We start from the raw sequence: 16,931 nt of genomic DNA, 5'->3' as shown, positions 1-16,931 counted from the left end.
ACGAATAACGTCGAGGGAATCGCACCAGTTTGCCGGACGAGCGTCCCGACGGCGGTTTAACGTTTTATTCAAACGATCGGCGCAGCCAACCTCGAAGATTGGAACCGTCCCCGGGCGCAGTGGTGCAAACTCTGACTGGCTAGCGCCATCGGGTGCTACACTAGCTGCACCGTCGGCTACACCGCTTAGGTCCGGTTTCACCAAACGTCGCTTAACTTTAATTTTACAGCGAATTCGATTGCTTGCACCGGTGCGCAGTGAGTGCGCACTAAAGCCTGGTTATAGTTCATTTTTATTATTGTATTTTTATTTAACTTTGTCTCAGATACACGTTTAAAGAGTACTTAGCCAAAAGGTGATTCGTATGGACGCGATACAGATAATTTTACTGGCTACGAAATATTTCAAGAGAAGTTTAAGACGATTCTTAATGAATTGACGGTAAACAAGCCTTATAGCATTTTCGATTTGCTGACTCGACCCGACTCCGAGTCAGAAAATCGAAAACGCTATTAGTGTGCACTCAGTGCGCATTAGGCAAGCTGCCGAATTCGCTATTAGTTTGTTTTATGTTTGTCTCTTTCTAAAGTAATAGTTGAAAAGAACGACGTTGGTGAAACCGGGCCTAGCCCCTGGTCCACAATCTTGCTTTAAGCTTAAACCAATCACAGGTGAGAGTGAGGGGAATAAATGTTTGTGATTGGTTAATTTCTTACGGCTTAAAGCTTACAGCTTATTTAAAGCAACATTGTGGACCAGGGGTTAAGTTGGAAACACACGAAGGAACTTGAGGCCTTCACACATAAAATTCCGTAAGGACGTAAAACGTAAGCGTAAGAAAATCAACAGGTTGGATTTGCTACTGCTTGCGTCATTGCCTTACGTTCTCGACTGTGATTGGTCGATTTTCTTATGCTTACGTTTTACGTCCTTACGGAATTTTATGTGTGAAGGCCTTTAAACGGCGAGACTTAAAACTTAAGAATTTCAACCAATCGGAATTTTCGGCATCGCTTAAGTTTCAAAATGGCCGCTCACGTTCTCGACAGCCATTGGTCGTTTCCCTTAAGTCTTAAGTTTTGCTGCTCAAGGTTTTTTCGTGTGTTCGGGCCTTTGTGGTTTTTCGGCGTTCCTAAAATCCCTGAGTCGCGACTGTACACATATATCGTGCGCACGTGCTCGTCCCTAACCTTAGCGATCGCCCCGTCAGGATCCGATGCGACATTCACAGGCGCGTGGTAAAAGTTAACGGAGATACCTGGCGTGAACATTAATTCCTGGCGATGGCGATGCAGGTCCCGACCGACGTGGATGCCGACCAGATCAAATCCGTATGTATTTCCGGCGTTGCAGCGGCGTCCTCGCCGCGCGACAAGCGCGAGCGTCCCGCTACGCCTCGAACGAAATGACGTAGATGAACCCGTGCACTGTAACCCGAACGCAATTTATCTTTCACAGTTCCGAGACTTCTTGACCTCGTATAACAAACTCTCCGAGATTTGCTTCGTCGACTGCGTAACCGACTTCACGACGCGAGAGGTCAGGCCCAAGGAGGCCAAGTGCGCCCTTAACTGCATGGAAAAGTACCTGAAGATGAATCAGAGGGTGTCCCAGCGTTTCCAGGAGTTTCAGATAACCGCCAATGAAAATGTCCTGGCGGCCAAGAATCAAGGTCAGGCAATTTAGTCCCGCCAGTGAAACCGTAGACGAAATGATCTTGTCGCCCCTGTCCAAAGCTTGTTACATCGCGATATCGCGTAAGTTCGCAATAAACAGCACTTCTTGAGTATCTCTCCGGCAGTCCAATCCACTCGATCTCTAATAGTTTGTCCAAGACTTAAAAACGGTTTTATTTTGGAATTAGAAAACATTGATTGTACAATGACTTATGTACTATAATGTATTGTGATATAAAACGTTGAACGATGTAAATTATGGAAGCGACGGAGTTTATGTACACGTTATATATATATAAGTAAACTTCTATCTTTTTTAATAATATTAATACAAGAGTGAATTTGACTCTGAACCACATTAGTCTTAGATGCATTATAATTTATCCCAGTTTCATAACATTGCATATAAATATTACAATTTTTACAACGTCACTTTATATATATATAATAATAATAGCTTAATCGGGTAAACGCTACGGTACAAATACTTATACAACTGTCGAATTTCTGTGCGTCATGTGCGACTGTTATGAATATTACGAACATCTCCAATTCTAATAACATGAGAATTTATACAAAAACTTGCACATATACATATATACATATATGATGCACATTCGTCAGAGAAAACAATAAATATGTATATATATATATATATATATATATATATATGCATGTATATCTAACTAGATTTGGAATGTCCAAAATCAGAAAACTTTGGCTTTCCTTGTACTTCAACGTCCATACTCTCGCTCTCCCACTCGAACGAGGACAACGTTTGGACGCTCGCCTGTACGGAGCTCAGATTGCTCGGCGCCTGATTGACGATCTGCGGGCCGAAGCTCGTGCTGGAAATCTGAGGCTCCTCGGTCTGCATCGAGTCCGAGTTGGGCGAGTTCGGCGGTGTTTTACGCAGCCTCTTGTAGTCCGAGAATCTGTTCAACGACACCTGGTCTACGCACACGGCCTGCGTGGTGTGCCGTGTCTTGTATAAAATCGGACAGCCCTGGTCGCCCTTCATGCTTAAACTGTACAAATTGGCGAGTCGGCGCAGCTTCTCGCGCTCGGGCTGCCGCATAGGGTGGAGCTTCAGCTCGCTCTGCGTGGGATCCTGCAGGAATCGCGAGACCTTCTCGTTGGCCGACGTGATGATGGAGTAACCGGGCTTGTTGTCGACGTGGCGCCGCCCGGCGCGGATCTCCCTGCCGCTCAGGCCCTCGCGAATGCGCTGTATTCTCTGTCTGTAGTTTTTCTTGGCCTCCGCAACCGAGTGCTCGCCGTGCAGTATCATCTGGAAGGTCGAATCCGTCGTGGCCTTGTCGTCGCTGGTGCTCTCTCCGTCGTCCCGCCAACTCGACTCTCCGATCCAATCCGACTGTTCGTCGTCACCTGCGAGAATTGGTTGTACGATTCAACACGTGCGCGTGACATCTTAGGTCCGTTTTTTATAGCTAAACTGGGTGTACTAGAGTTTATCTCTCTCTTTCTCCACGTTGGGAGGAGAAAGATAAACTCTGGGCGTCAATTCTGTATCTTATAGTACAATGAAAATGCTGAAAATGACCGGCTTTGTCTCTTTCTAACTGTTCCATTAGCTTTTAGCATTTTACTGTAGTGTAAGATACAAAACTGACTCCCTGAACCAGTGCTGCATGTTCAGGTAGAAAGAACAGATTTGATAATACTCGGTGTTGCCTTGTAGCGAATTTGCTTGCACTGGTGGAGGCTTGTTTATAGTCAATTCTTGTATTTAACTCTCTCTCAAACGTTCAACAAGTGTTTAGCCAGAAAAATGATTCGTTCGGGAGATACTTAGGACGATCCTCAAAGAATTGACTGTAAAATAGGTTTAGTATGCACTAAGTAAAAGCAACCGAATTTGCAATCAGAGTTAGACGCACCTTCTCTGTCCTCGTCGTTTGTAATGAGACCCGCCTCCGAGTCGCTGGACGAAATGCTGGAACTGGATATACGGGAACAATCCACGGTGTCCTCGCCTTGCATCTTGTCCCGATTTTTCGGCTTGGCGTTCTTCGTCGGTTTAGACACTCTCATCTCGCAGTCTATCGAACGTTCTCGGCAGGATCTCTTACGTTTCCCGCACCTGGAATATTATGTAAATGCATTCGTTGTTTCCTGGTGACGAAAAACAAAGCGAGAGACAAACAACGCTCCTTACCATATAGCGCCGTATCTGTTTTTACAATCGCTCCGGAAGATGCGCTTCTTTCCGCCGAACGTCGAGGTCGACATGATCGCCACCGCTTGAGACGTGGACGCGTTCGAGTCAGAATCGATCGCCATTCTCTTGAACTTCCTCTTGCGCCTGGTGTTCGCCCTCGGCACAAAGTTCTCGTTCACCGAGTCGCTCTCGATGTTACTGACGTTATTCAAGTTCGGGAAGTGCGCGAAACGCTTGGTCTGATTCGTGTCGTCGCTGTCGGACTGATACTTGGAAACGTTGGCGGTCTTCGAAATGCGAATTTCACAGATAGAAGATGAACTGTCGTCCGAATGTTTGTTCATGCTCAGAGCCGCTGCAAAGACATTCGCATATTAATCATTCGGCGCACTCGAATGGTCGCGCGTTACTCTAACTCTCCAAGATTACGTCGTGCAATTAACATGTGACTTGTTTGTGCCACAGACACTGGTCTCTACAAACGTAATCTCGACAGCAACCCCGAAAAACTGTGCGCCTCGCGGGGGTAAACTGCAATTGACCAGTGCGTAGGTGCGATTGGAATCTTTGAGTTGTGTCCACTTCTACCAATGTAGTTTAACTTTAATCTCGGTTTAAGTTACTCTCCATCTTTTTCCAAATCTTAAGGTCTGTGTCTACGACGCTAGAACTTTTTTTTGGACGACTCAGGAGAAATGCTCATGCATTCCCCTCGGCCCGGGGCGGCCAAGAGGATATGTTGGACTCTGCACCCTTGCTCTAAAACTCCTGGCGGTGTACTACCTCTAGGTTAAGCGGGGGACGATCCGGAATCATCGAATGGCATAACACCAGGCCGCCCCCCCAACCCAACGATGCTTGGATCAAGTTCTGACATCGCGGACACAGGCCTTATGCGCTTAATCCTTAGCTGGCACACTGGGAACAAGATATGGCACCACAAGTACAATTTTTGTACTACAAGGGGGCTTAAATTTGAGCTAAACTGGGGCGTTTGATACCCCACGGTGCCAGCTAAGGCTTAAGACTGTCTTAAGCCGTAGACGTGAGGCAAGGCAGAGGAAAACTCAAGTCGCGAAAGTCTCTCTCTGCCTTGCCTCACGGGCTACGACCCTAAAGACAGTCTTAAGCGCTTAAGGCCTGGTCCAAGTTCCAGCATCGTGGACGCATGCCTTTACGGATTGTCCTCTGTCGTCAGGCCTAAAGTTAGACGACGTTTGGTGAAACCGAGCCTCAGAGCTAGAAAGAGACAAAAAGAAAGTTAAGCCGAGATCAAAGCTGATCCGCATTGATAGAAATGGCCCATTGTCCTCTGCTACGTTTCCTTCGAACGGGTTGTGTCGTGTCGCGCGAGCTCTCGCACTCTTTTTTTTTTTCCCCCCACCCCATACGCTTACGGATATTCCCCGTGGAGCGGGCTCTCCTCCTGATGCCCCATCTGCGTCTGAGATTCGCGCTATTGCTGCTCTCCTCCAGTGCCAAAGTCAAATCGTGCACAAGAGCCTCCATTTTTACTCTTAAATCCGCCGGTACAGCTTTCAAAACACGCTCCATTTGAAGGACGCGTTTTTTGCTGCAAAAGAAAAAACGTCAACGGGCGAACTTTAATCGGCCGATCCCATCGATTGATACAATCCGCGCGACTGTCGACGGCGCGTATCGGCATACGCGGATTTACATGGCGACCGGCCAGCGATCCGTTTCACAATATCGTCTCTCCGCGCGCGGCGACGCGGGTCCGAATACTCGCGGTCTCTCGGCTCTCAAAGTCTACGGCTCTACGGCCCACACATTCCGCGCTCGATCGCGCGGCGACGAATTCGCGGAACTCCGTAGCGCGAGAGGCTGCGCTCTGTTCACATCCGATCGAGGTATCGTTTCTACGGCGCGGATCCGCGGCGGACCGGGCGGACGAGCGACGCGGCGGGCGCGCGTGCCATTCCTCGGGGCAGGAACCGAGCGGACGGCGGACCTCGCCGTGGACGGGACGGAACGGGAGGGCCGAGTAGGCGCGTGCGACGCGGCGCCGAAAAGGCGTCCCCGTCCCATCGACGGGGGGACGTGCCATCGCCGGAGCGATATACGTCAATCGCCGCGGCGAGGAGGGGGAGTCGAAACAAATCGCGATTGCGTCGGGGCCTTTAACTCGGCGTGCGTGTATATGCACCGAGTACGTAACATCCTGCCCGCTCTCTCCTTCTCACCTCTTGTAAGTAATGTCCATGGGTCCCCGGCGCCTCTCAAAACTGTCTCATTGTCGAGCGCGGTCCCGCGAGTCGAAGGGGGGGGGGGGCAAATCGCTCGCGGCCGAGTCGGGGGGGGAGGGCGCGTTTCGTTTCGTGCGACGCGACGGCCGCGTCGGACAACGTTAAACTATTTTCCGTCCGCGCGAACGCGTAACGACGCCCCGCACGTCACGCAGAGGTAAACGAACGCTCGCGTACGCCTTGCATTCGGGATCGCGCGCGACGCCGCCGGTCGCTTCATGAGAACGCGTCCCCCCCCTCCCCGCGAGGGCGGTCAGGGCGGAGGAAACGCCGTCGGCGCCTACGCCGAGTACCTGTGGACGTAGCGTTGGAAACGTGTAAACTTTATTTCCCCCGCGGTCCTGCGACGGTCTCTGAAACTCTACATATCGCGGACTGCGATCACGTTTTCCTTCGAAATCTTTCGTTGTATTGCAAAATTATTTTTGGAACATTTTCGCAGAAACAGAATATCTTAAAATATTCCCGCGATGTTGGAAAACATTTGAAACAAGAGAAAAATAATATTGCTACGTTGCAAAATATGTTTATGAAACATTTTCTGTGAAAACATAAAAAGTTTAATATTACATTGCTATTTCAAAATATTTTATAAATTTGTCAACAGAGTTCGAAAAGAATATTGAAAAGATCTTTTTAAGATACTTTACAAGTATATTGAATCTCTCAAGATATTTCGTGCTATCAGGGTCTGCTTGAAAGAAATAAAGAAAAAATTCGGAGTCGCGAGAGGGTTGGATTTTCGCGGAGCGAATCTCGCGCTCCGCCGCGGGCGCGCGTTCCGAAAGTCACCGAGACGAGCCGCGCGCGCGGCGCGTGCGCGCGGGCGGCGGTGAGAACGCGGCATGAGCCCGCTGGCGCGGCGGCCATTTCCGGTGTCCCGTCGCGCAGGACAGACGCTCCGCGAGTGTTTCCGAGTCTCGTAGCACCGACCGCTTCGGCACGGAATTGGCGCGTCGTCGGCCGCGGGCGTTGCGCGACCACGGGCCCGGCGGTTCCCGTCGCGCGCGAGCACCGCGAGCGGAGCATCGGCGACGGCGTGATGCGCGTTCGGCTCGCGCGGACGTGTCCGACGAGCAGCGCGGTTGTGTAAATAGCGCGTAGCGGTCGTCTGCGCACGCCCGCTGCGCATCCGCGGGCCAGATGAGCGCGCGATCGCGCCAGCTAGACGCGCGGGTTGCGAGGGGGCTGTGAGACGCTCGCGGGTGCGAGAGAGAGAGAGATAGAGTGAGGGAGAGCGCGAGAGAGGTGGGCGGAGGAGGAAGAAGAGCGAGAGTGAGCTTGTGCGGTGATCGTCGATTTATTTGACAGTGCTCGAGCCGGAGGTGCGAGGCGGTAGCTGTGAGTCTTGACTGGCGTCGATCGGCACGGAAGGTAGCGCGGTTCGCGAGTCATCGAGCGGCCGCTCTGATTCCGCGATGGACGGCGCGAACGTGAATGGCGGGAACGCCGCGGTACCGCGCGAGGATCCTAACCTCGAAAGCGGCGGCGGCGGCGGTGCTGCTTCAGGTGCGGCGGTCGTGCCGATGGACACGCAGGACTCGAGCGAGAAGGCGCAACTGCTGGCCGCGACCGGCAACGCGGACGCGCAGGAGGTCAACGGCGAGCTGAGGGGCTCGCCCAGGAAGCACGGCACGCCGCTGCCTCGCAGGAGGATTAGAAAGTTCAAGGCCAACTCTACGGGCGCGATGGAGAGCGACACGGCGGAGGCGCCTGGGACGAGGGGGCGCAAGCGCAAGTTTTCCGAGTACGAGGACGCGAGCTCCGAGGACTCGGAGGAGTTCAACGGCTTCGACCCGCAGGGACTGGAATTGCAGCCGGGCAGTCACGTACTGAACAAACTCATCGGTAGGACACGCTCTGTTGCGCTCGCGACGCTCTTTATTGCCACAGCAGGGGCGATTGCATCCTGATGTTGCTTCTATTTATACATTTTTTTCGCGAAACCGCTGGATAAGTCGAGGGAGAGAGTGCGAAATGGTTAGCGAGGATTAATTTGTTCCCAGATTTCTTTGTTTGATGCGATAGAGCTGTAATTAAGACGTAGACAGGAGTTGTTTTATTAGTCGGATAGAAGTTTGAAATCTGTACGTGCAGAATTTATGAATTTAATATAATGTCAATTTTAGAGTGTACTTTTCCGTATATTGCACGGCGATTATCTCCAACGCCTTGCAAAATCGTTAAATTGTACGGTTAGTAAGAAACAAAAGTGGAATGGATGTAATTGTTACGTTACAATGAGTATTTGGAAGAGAATTTGGAAGGACGTATTTTACGTTTTACGCGTTGCTGTGGCAATCGTATCCGTTCAATGTACGAAAGTAATCGTGATCTCTTTCGGGAGAGCTTGGACAATTATGAATTTGACGTACCTTATTGCAGCCGAGGCGGAGATAGCGGAAGCGCAACTTGTGAAACGTGTGAAATATTCAACGAGGACTTACGATGCTAGAGAAAAGATAGACGATAACCAAGATTTTGATGACATGAGAACGTACGTTTACGAAACCGATAGTTTCGGGCATTTGGATATGACGAAGATTAAAAAAGAGAAGGAGTCGGATAAATCCGAAACAGATTCTATTGATATACCAAATAGCATAGATTCCGAAATCGAGCCAAACAAAATCGATATAACTTCCATTAGATCGGCGAATTCGTCGTCGGCCGCGAGTAGTCCCTCGGCAACGTCGCAAAGATCAAAAGGTAGCCTCATTTCTGGCGGCGCCAGTCCAGGGGGAAAGCAGAAGGCTCCCGTTGACATGTCCAATCCTTTGTACAAGGAGCCGTTTAAGTATGGATGGAAGCGAGAATTAGTATTTAGGGCTAGTCACGACTCTTCCTTCAAAAAGATGGCCGATATATACTACTACACACCAAAGGGGAAGAAAGTCAGGAGTTTTAGGGAAGTCGCAGAATCTCGTAAGTGGGCAGAAAGAGAGTGTAATCGGGCCAGTAATAGATGTGTATATTAAACTTGCGATCTTTGTTTTCCAGTTAATTCGAAGGAGTTGACCATTGACAATTTTACGTTCTTTAAAGAACCTCTCGGACTTAACGATCCTGAAAAGGAGATCATTCGAGACGCTAAAAGATCACGAGTACGTTTTCAGCCTTTATATCTTTAAGTTTTACCGTTGCCATGAATATTATTATGAAAATAATGTCGTGTGTAACTTAATAATTGTCTTTCAAGTCTTAAGCCTATAAGCATTCTTGAAAGAAAGACTCAATATCTTGGACATTACAGGGATCTGTGAGTGGGTCTTCGGCAAAGAAATATAATAAGAAACCTGTATCGATAAAAAAGACAGTACAGGAACCTGTAGCAAAGAAACCAGAACCTGCAACGAGAAAATCGTTACAGGAACCTAGTACGTCAAAGAAGCAGCTGGTACAAGACCCACCTACTGTTGCACCTGCGCCTGCAGAAACTTCAAAACTTCCTGCGCCTGTGTCGGTACCGACAAAAGCGGCTAAATCGACAAAGGCAGCAGCGTCTCCGGCATATAAAGCAAAAACGACAAAGAAAACTCCACAAATAAGTACGTTCTTGTGTTTGTTAATTATATGTATTGTGCTCTTTTCAGTTCTCTATCTGATTCGACGGCCCACTTTGACTTGTACATAATTTGAAAATATACGAGTTTCTAAATTAAATTTCTGATTATATTACGCTTACATTTGTTATATTATTTTGCATCTTTTTCATCTGATTCAGTTTTCTTAATTTGTATAATACACAAATTAGAAATATGTATTATTCAATTTGAAACTTAATACTTAATAATTGGGAAATACATGAGTTTCTAAATTAAATTTTTATAGTCTTTCTTTCTCTTATAATTTTAAGCAGATATAATGATTTAAACGGATTTTCTTACTCTTAGTTTTATTACACCATTCTCACGAGTATATTCTGAAATTTGCATAGCAGAAATAAAAACACCAGCCGAAGAAAGCGATATGCTTCCACCTCAGCGGAGTACGGCAAATACGAGAAGAAGTCAACAGGCGGCCGAGAAGATTATACCAGTCAAAACCAAAAGATTGCTAACGTGAGTACTTCAAGTTAATTACACTTTTATTATAGGTATTTGATGCATTGTACTCGATATTATTGATTTAATTAGGAAAATGAAATTTGTAAAGGAAATAGAATATCAAAATATCCATTAAATGGAACATAAAAATTTTAGGCATGTTATATTCTTTAATTTGAAACGAGAAATAATATTTTCATTACGTATAAAAGAAAAAGCAAAATTAAACTCTGACACGTTAAGCGATCAGAAATTTACATAGAATTACGCAGTGTCCACATGTGTAAAAATATTATATTTTATAAATTTTTTGGATAGCTTTTTCACTATATCAAAATTTTACATTGTTTTGCACGATTAATAAATGTTATAATAGTATATCAACAAAATTTTCTTTTGCATAAAGTGCAAAATTTGTGCATAGATTTTATTGCATACGCAAACATATACATAATTTTCAAGTACACGGATAATTATATGGCGTATAATTTTACAACTCATGCAATATAATTATATATATGTACAAAAGTTGCTGACTTTGGATGAGAGCGAGTTTATTGTGTCTATAATTTTCATAACTATTTTTCCCTTTGATCCTATTTCATACATCCTTAATGGGACTCTTGTGTTTTTTCCTGAATTCCCTTCCCCGTCAACGCACATCTTACAGGCCCAAAGTTCAAGAGCCATGCAGCATAAGATGTTCGACCAGCATGGGATTAATACCAAGTTTACAATGTCGAGTTTGTCTCTGTTTATATCATCCTGAATGTGTTGACGGCATGGAATTTGCAGGCAATGATGAATATGTCTGCAAGGTAGGTTTACTGTGTGGTACAGTTCGAATCTCAATAATTGTTAATCCTTCGACTGCTGTGTTGGCGCCTGCGGGCTCTTGTTTTTGTTTCTTTTTGTTGGGAGATGATTTTAGCAATACACAACCTTAGCAAAATATTAAGCTAGAGGCTTTCTGAGTTTATACATGGAGCATAAAAGATCTGTGTAATGCACAAAAGTGCTCTATACACTAGCTTGACCGTGCACGAATGTCTTATTTCCAAGTGGTTTGCAGTCAAAGGATTAATTACACATGTAGAATTTTAAATGGTAAAAATCTACTGATGAATAAAACACTGAAAGTAACTGCATATGTTTATCCATTCATATGTTAATTTTTTATTTATATATTCGTATTCCGAAGTGTTGTGAAGGCACCCAAAAAGAAAATATGTAGAAAGGAGAGAGTGCCAATGTGAGCCACAAAATGAACGGAACTCGGTTCTCACAATATAGAATCAAAATTTCTCTTTAATAGCATACACGTTTCGACCCTTCCTCGGGTTTCCTCAGTAAAAGAACTACAATGAGATCATCGAAAGTACAGAATGAGAATACAGTACAACTTATAATACAGATTGGTTCAACAATTCTAGTCAGTTACCTCGTTTTCTCATCCTGTACTTTCGATAATCTCATTGTAGTTTTTTAAATGTTGTAGTTTTGTAACATTAAAAAAATATTATATATAATTACATGAGATAAATCTGTTGCAGAATTGTCAGCCAGATACTAAAGAATCTCACATGCCAAACAATCCGTCTTTAACACCACCTCCGTTGATTCCAATTAGTATGCTGGGCGCGCAAAACGCAAAATCAAAGCATCAGACTAATTCGTCCCCTCCGAAATTGCAAAGAATTCCAAAGTCCGAGGGTGCGGAAGCGCAAGCGAAAAATTCTTCCAAAATACCGTCCTCGGTCTCAAATTCGCCCTCAACCGTAGACAAGAAGGAAAGCACTTGGTTTCCTCAGACGGAGAATGAATTTCTGCAAAGTCACGATGGCACCATGCCGAAACCGGCGCAAAATATTGCTGTAATGGGCGGCAAAAGGTACATTGTAGTACCGAAAAATAACGCGATGGCAGTTCAACCGGCAATAACTGTGAAACCAGACAAAATTGGCGATAAACCGCCAATACTTCAAGACGGATCATTACTCGACATTCCGAACACTGCGGATAATCCTGCGACAAACTTGTGTTTACCTCCATCTTTAAACACCGATTTACCTGAAAAGATAAACGTTACACCTGATAAGGAAATTTCCAAAGATGCGATTCATCAGACGGATCTTGTATCTCCTATAAACACTGAATTGACTGAAACATTTACGTACGATAATAAAGATGAGGATAGTAAAAATACTCCTAAAAGAGATAATCCTGTTGACGATATACCAGAAAGCGAATCTTTTACTGCCACTGTAAATTATGTATCAGAGAGAAAGATGTCGGATACAAGTTGTAAATCGCCGGAAAGTAAATCTACATGTATATCGGCATGTGCAGCAAGTGTTACAAGTGCTGTTGAAGCGAGTGTGGAAACTGAGACAATTAAGATAGACGGGCAACAGCCGTTACCAAGTAAAGGGGGTACAGTAAAAAAAACTAAAACTAGCAAGTAAGTGTATATGCTTGAAACACATAGGCATTCTCGTTTTATTTCTTATTTAGAATATTATTTTAAAAATAATTTAAGTTACGGCAACTCTCTTTTGAGGTTTTGGCAGTTGCTTTGTGTACCTGTATCGGACACGTTTGTACAAAGTACGATAAATACGATACTCTTTCTGTAATAATCCACGCTTCATCTAATTATATAGACAACGTTATATTCTTTTATTTTTTACAAGCTGGACTGTACATTAGATTTTATATTGTATAATATTTTAGGTTATACATTAGAGTCTTATTTTATATGGCAACACATATGGCAACAGACATTTCAATACCAATTTTATATTGTAAATAAAGTACAATTGTAAATTGTAAATGCAATATACTGATGCTTGTTATATTTGGAAATATAAAAATCTAACGTTGAAAAATGAATTTGATTTTATCTTACGACCGAAGCACACTGCCTTAGCTTCTTAGAAATGCGGCCAAATTTACGACAAATGTAAGAAATAAATAAGAGGTGCACCTGTTGGTTATATCACGTTGGTACTTTATGTAATTGTAGTATCAAGGTAAATTAATTTTTACAAGCAGTTTAGTTTTACTCGATGTTAAAATGCACATTTATGTATGAATATCAATGTTTACATTCATGCTGCAATTACAAAGTTACTGATAAGTGCTTCAATGGGAAAAATCTAATTCATTTTTACTTTTTATATTTGCAGATATAAAGACATGTGTGCGAGCTGAAACAAAAACTCTTAGTGCGTTTTCCCATAAATTCTCACAATCCTTTTCCTCCGATCACATGTCCTCTTTATTTCTATATTTATTTCTTTGTGTTAAATCTTTACTTTCTTGATAGGAACATATAAATTCTCGATCAGAGATTATTTTTATCAGAGGCTTTTTATACCGAAAATCATAGTATGTGCGTATAGTATGTGACACTAGTACGTAACAAATGATTTTTAACCGCATCGCGTCTTTAAAGGCCTCTTTTCAAAAAATAAACTCTCGTCTTTGTTTTACAATTTTTAACAAATAAGTTGCCTTTCGAACATACAACACGATAAGTGTTTCCACAGACGTAATTGACGTCAGGTTCTTAAAATGCGTGTTTCTTTCGACATTTTCAGGAGGAAACAGAACCAGCAGGAATTAGATCAACAGCAGACTTTCATGAATTCAGTTTGCGCCGGTTATCATGCATTGTTGCGTATTTTCCAATACCTTAAAGTCCAAGAGTTATTGCGAGCCGCGCGAGTTTGTAAAATGTGGCGTGATCTCGCTGCGCATCCATCTCTATGGAAGACCGTACGAATGAAGAACAGTCAGGTGACCGATTGGGACGGCTTGGCGGATACGTTACAGAGACGTGGTACGCAGCATCTGGATTTAAGGAAAATGTTAGTTGCCGGCGAGTCCGACAACATTTGGAGGAAATTCCTCACTGTCATACCACGAGTGACCAGTCTCGTGAAGCTCGAGTTATGCAGATGTCCCGTTGTGGTGGTGGAAGAGGTCATTAAGAGCTGTCCACAGTTGGAAGTATTCAGTGCAATGTCGATCAAGTGCGACTCCCTCACATTGGAGTCGATCGGGAACTTGAGTCGATGTCAAGAACTCAGACTCAAAGCAATAACTGGGATGTCATTACAGCAAGATCTTACGCCTTTGCAAGAATTGAAGCATTTAACACAGTTGGTAAGAATCTATATCCCTTGAGCATGTAATTTTTATCACGATATTTGTTTTATTTGATTACTCAATATTGGACAATGGCTTGATGTATTACTTTTCTTTTGTATACAGAGTTTGACGTCGGTTAAAGAGCTTGGAAAGAAAAAAATTGACGTTCTACAAGCGTTGACGAATTTGGAGACGTTAGAGTTGGGCGAATGCTCCGATTTTCCTGAAAAGTTTGGAACTACCGTTTTAATCAAATTAAATAAATTGGAGCGCCTTAGACTTGAAAAGGGTCAAGGCTCTTGTTGTACATTTGATATCCTCGAAGGTGTATCGAAATTGGAGAACTTGAGTCAAATGGAATTAGTTAATTTTGACGTGAAGAATGGTTTCGACAAATGTCTGGCTAATTGCAAAAACATCAAAAGGTTATTGATCATACCGACTTACATATCCCAATCGGCGACATCTAATAACATGGTGCTCGGAGGTGTCACGGAATTGTCGGACAATTTGACGCACTTCATATGGGGCGTCACGCTCGAGCTGCTCAGGGTTACGGAACTGTTTGTTGATCAGTGCAACCTCATGAGTAAACAGGTTACTGGCGATTCTATACCCGTTTTAAAACCTGTTCCCTGTTTAAGATTAATCGCGGATGTTGAGGATGAGAATGAGAACCAAAAAGGTAGGTATCGAATTTGTAGAGCCAGTTTCATTATTAGACGGCTGATTCGATTATTTCGAGACAAATTATTTCCATGACTAAATGTATCGTTATTTAATAATTTTACAGGTGACGACAAGCAACAGCCGCATCTAACGAGTCCGCAGGTCGATATTTTGCCATTGCCACAGTTGCAAAAGCTTCTCTTAACCGCGTTGCCCAAGACGCGAGTCAAAATCTTAAAAATTCCTTTTCACGCCACGTGGCGGCAGAGCATTTCCGATACCACAACGCAGTAGAAACGAAACGAGAATCGATACTGGTACGAAGTCGGACGAAACAAACGGACATTACAGTGGCATTTGCGAGAGTTGGAGATTTTTGTAAAGCTGACTCCGCACAATGTCCGTGCTCCTATATCTACTATTTTTCGGACGGAGAATAACTTATATATTTATGTATTATGAGTTTTATAATCTTCAACGATTAATAATCCTTGGCAACGTATCGGTACACACTGCGGTATATTTACTATTTTTGTGATATAAATACGTGGGACCATGTATCGCGCACCATCTTTGCCGTAGGCAAAATGATGTTGACAGGCTGGTACCCTGGTATGGGTTAATTTAATGAGGTAAATTTCTGACTTTTATATATCACAATTTTTCTTTCTCCAAAGAAATGAAGGAATGGAAAAAAAAATGGTATAGATTTGTACTATTGGAGTTGCTGTGATGTGTACCTGCGTTGAAAAAGTAACCGGACACGGTTACGGATATCTGAGTGTTTCGGATTCTAATGGTAAAAAATTTAATGTTTATAAAATTATATATGTTCATTAGCAAGGAGAAAGATACGGAGCGGAAAGAATCGTTTTATTGAATGCTTGAATGCCGAGAGCACTGGTCTTCTTTTATGGTATCTATTAAGATGATACCCAGTATCGTAAAGTAGTTAAATTTATTATTTTATTTTACGTAATATTAAGCATCTACCGGAGTAACAGAAAGTACGATCGCACGATCTACGGCTCTATCTAGAGATTAGACTGTATAAAATAACGCTATATACATATATTATGATTGTATCTGTATCTTTTAATGTTTAGGATACGAGTTTTCCGCTGCAAAGAACCGACGGCAAAATTGAGCTAGCGTAGAATGTGTAATATACTTACTTCATTGCACAATACATAATCAAATACGATGTTACGAAAATATTCATTGACATATGCTATTATATTGAGTACAAAGTGTGTATAACTAAGTTTTCAATAATGACTTCTATACTCTTAACGAGACGCAACTTATTTCTTTGTTTTGTTGATCCTGGCATTATCGCGTCTAAGAGGAGCGTATTAGGGGAAGAAGAAAGAGATTTATATTTTATACCGTGTTAAGGAAACAGCGTATATATTAGAGGGGCGCGAAGATTACGTTTTAAGTAATATAAATTGAACATATTAAAATTATATTGTAAGCAATACCACCGTAATTTATTTTACACATACGAACCCTGGTATGCGTGTATTTATGAATTTTTCCCATTCGGGCACTTTCTCTTGTTAGATACCGAGGTAAAACCTTTCAAATTCTGCAAGTCTTGGCGTTTCGCAGGGATGCATTTTGTCTCGCGCGGGCTCTACATCTCTTCAACATTTTGAGTTTTATCATTTGCTTTGCAGCGCGAAAATTCAGGTATACCCTAAGTTTTATTGTATTATGTTTTGTTGCATCGTGCAACGTCGACAATTTATCCGTGTTAAGTGGACTTTGCGTCCGCGGTTAACCAATTGCATGCGTAACAGGAGGTAGTTCTTACATTATCATAATTTGTAATTGGATGTGTACGAAAATTTCCGAAACAACTTCTTTTCCTCTTCAATGTATACAGGGTGGGTCTTAGCTGCTGCGCGGGCCCTTTTACCATGAGAGAGGG

At 43.7% G+C, this 16,931-nt stretch overlaps 3 protein-coding genes across 4 annotated transcripts; 2 read left to right on the top strand and 1 right to left on the bottom strand.

The window, feature by feature from the left end:
- The first annotated feature begins 1,118 nt into the window (after positions 1-1,118).
- On the top strand, positions 1,119-1,789 carry LOC105569708 (mitochondrial import inner membrane translocase subunit Tim9). The gene is made up of 2 exons (XM_012026381.1): positions 1,119-1,331; positions 1,459-1,789. The coding sequence occupies exons 1-2, from the start codon at positions 1,284-1,286 to the stop codon at positions 1,684-1,686; spliced, it is 276 nt and encodes a 91-aa protein (XP_011881771.1). The 5' UTR covers positions 1,119-1,283; the 3' UTR covers positions 1,687-1,789.
- A 36-nt stretch (positions 1,790-1,825) lies between these two features.
- LOC105569707 (G patch domain-containing protein 2-like) lies at positions 1,826-6,140 on the bottom strand. Its single transcript, XM_012026380.1, has 5 exons — positions 6,063-6,140; positions 5,256-5,431; positions 3,856-4,213; positions 3,578-3,780; positions 1,826-3,065 (listed from the first exon to the last, which is right to left on the bottom strand). The coding sequence occupies exons 1-5, from the start codon at positions 6,080-6,082 to the stop codon at positions 2,359-2,361; spliced, it is 1,464 nt and encodes a 487-aa protein (XP_011881770.1). The 5' UTR covers positions 6,083-6,140; the 3' UTR covers positions 1,826-2,358.
- Positions 6,141-6,975: 835 nt separating this feature from the next.
- Positions 6,976-16,478, top strand: LOC105569705. Of its 2 annotated transcripts, none has more exons than XM_012026378.1 (10): positions 6,976-7,973; positions 8,511-9,050; positions 9,126-9,229; positions 9,379-9,673; positions 10,066-10,186; positions 10,842-10,989; positions 11,725-12,632; positions 13,774-14,341; positions 14,450-15,011; positions 15,120-16,478. In XM_012026378.1, the coding sequence occupies exons 1-10, from the start codon at positions 7,544-7,546 to the stop codon at positions 15,287-15,289; spliced, it is 3,846 nt and encodes a 1,281-aa protein (XP_011881768.1). In that variant the 5' UTR covers positions 6,976-7,543; the 3' UTR covers positions 15,290-16,478. The 2 variants fall into 2 exon arrangements, with proteins under 2 accessions (XP_011881768.1, XP_011881767.1); XM_012026377.1 differs by having other exon boundaries at positions 10,063-10,186.
- The last annotated feature ends 453 nt before the right edge of the window (positions 16,479-16,931 follow it).

The sequence above is a fragment of the Vollenhovia emeryi genome, unplaced genomic scaffold, assembly GCF_000949405.1.
Source record: "Vollenhovia emeryi isolate VEMERY1.0 unplaced genomic scaffold, V.emery_V1.0 DF939123.1, whole genome shotgun sequence".
Lineage (NCBI taxonomy): Eukaryota > Metazoa > Arthropoda > Insecta > Hymenoptera > Formicidae > Vollenhovia > Vollenhovia emeryi.
This window is presented reverse-complemented; position numbering and strand designations above follow the sequence as displayed.

Excerpts from the sequence above, each read along its gene's own strand:
- LOC105569705 (XM_012026377.1), top strand. The coding sequence starts at position 7,544 with ATGGACGGCGCGAACGTGAATGGCGGGAACGCCGCGGTACCGCGCGAG. Across the intron at positions 14,342-14,449 it reads TGAAGCATTTAACACAGTTG|AGTTTGACGTCGGTTAAAGA; the intron begins GTAAGAATCTAT and ends TTTTGTATACAG. Across the intron at positions 15,012-15,119 it reads TGAGAATGAGAACCAAAAAG|GTGACGACAAGCAACAGCCG; the intron begins GTAGGTATCGAA and ends ATAATTTTACAG.
- LOC105569708 (XM_012026381.1), top strand. The coding sequence starts at position 1,284 with ATGGCGATGCAGGTCCCGACCGACGTGGATGCCGACCAGATCAAATCC. Across the intron at positions 1,332-1,458 it reads ATGCCGACCAGATCAAATCC|TTCCGAGACTTCTTGACCTC; the intron begins GTATGTATTTCC and ends TATCTTTCACAG.
- LOC105569707 (XM_012026380.1), bottom strand. The coding sequence starts at position 6,082 with ATGGACATTACTTACAAGAG. Across the intron at positions 4,214-5,255 it reads CCGCTCCACGGGGAATATCC|CGGCTCTGAGCATGAACAAA; the intron begins GTAAGCGTATGG and ends ATGTCTTTGCAG. Across the intron at positions 3,781-3,855 it reads AACAGATACGGCGCTATATG|GTGCGGGAAACGTAAGAGAT; the intron begins GTAAGGAGCGTT and ends ATAATATTCCAG.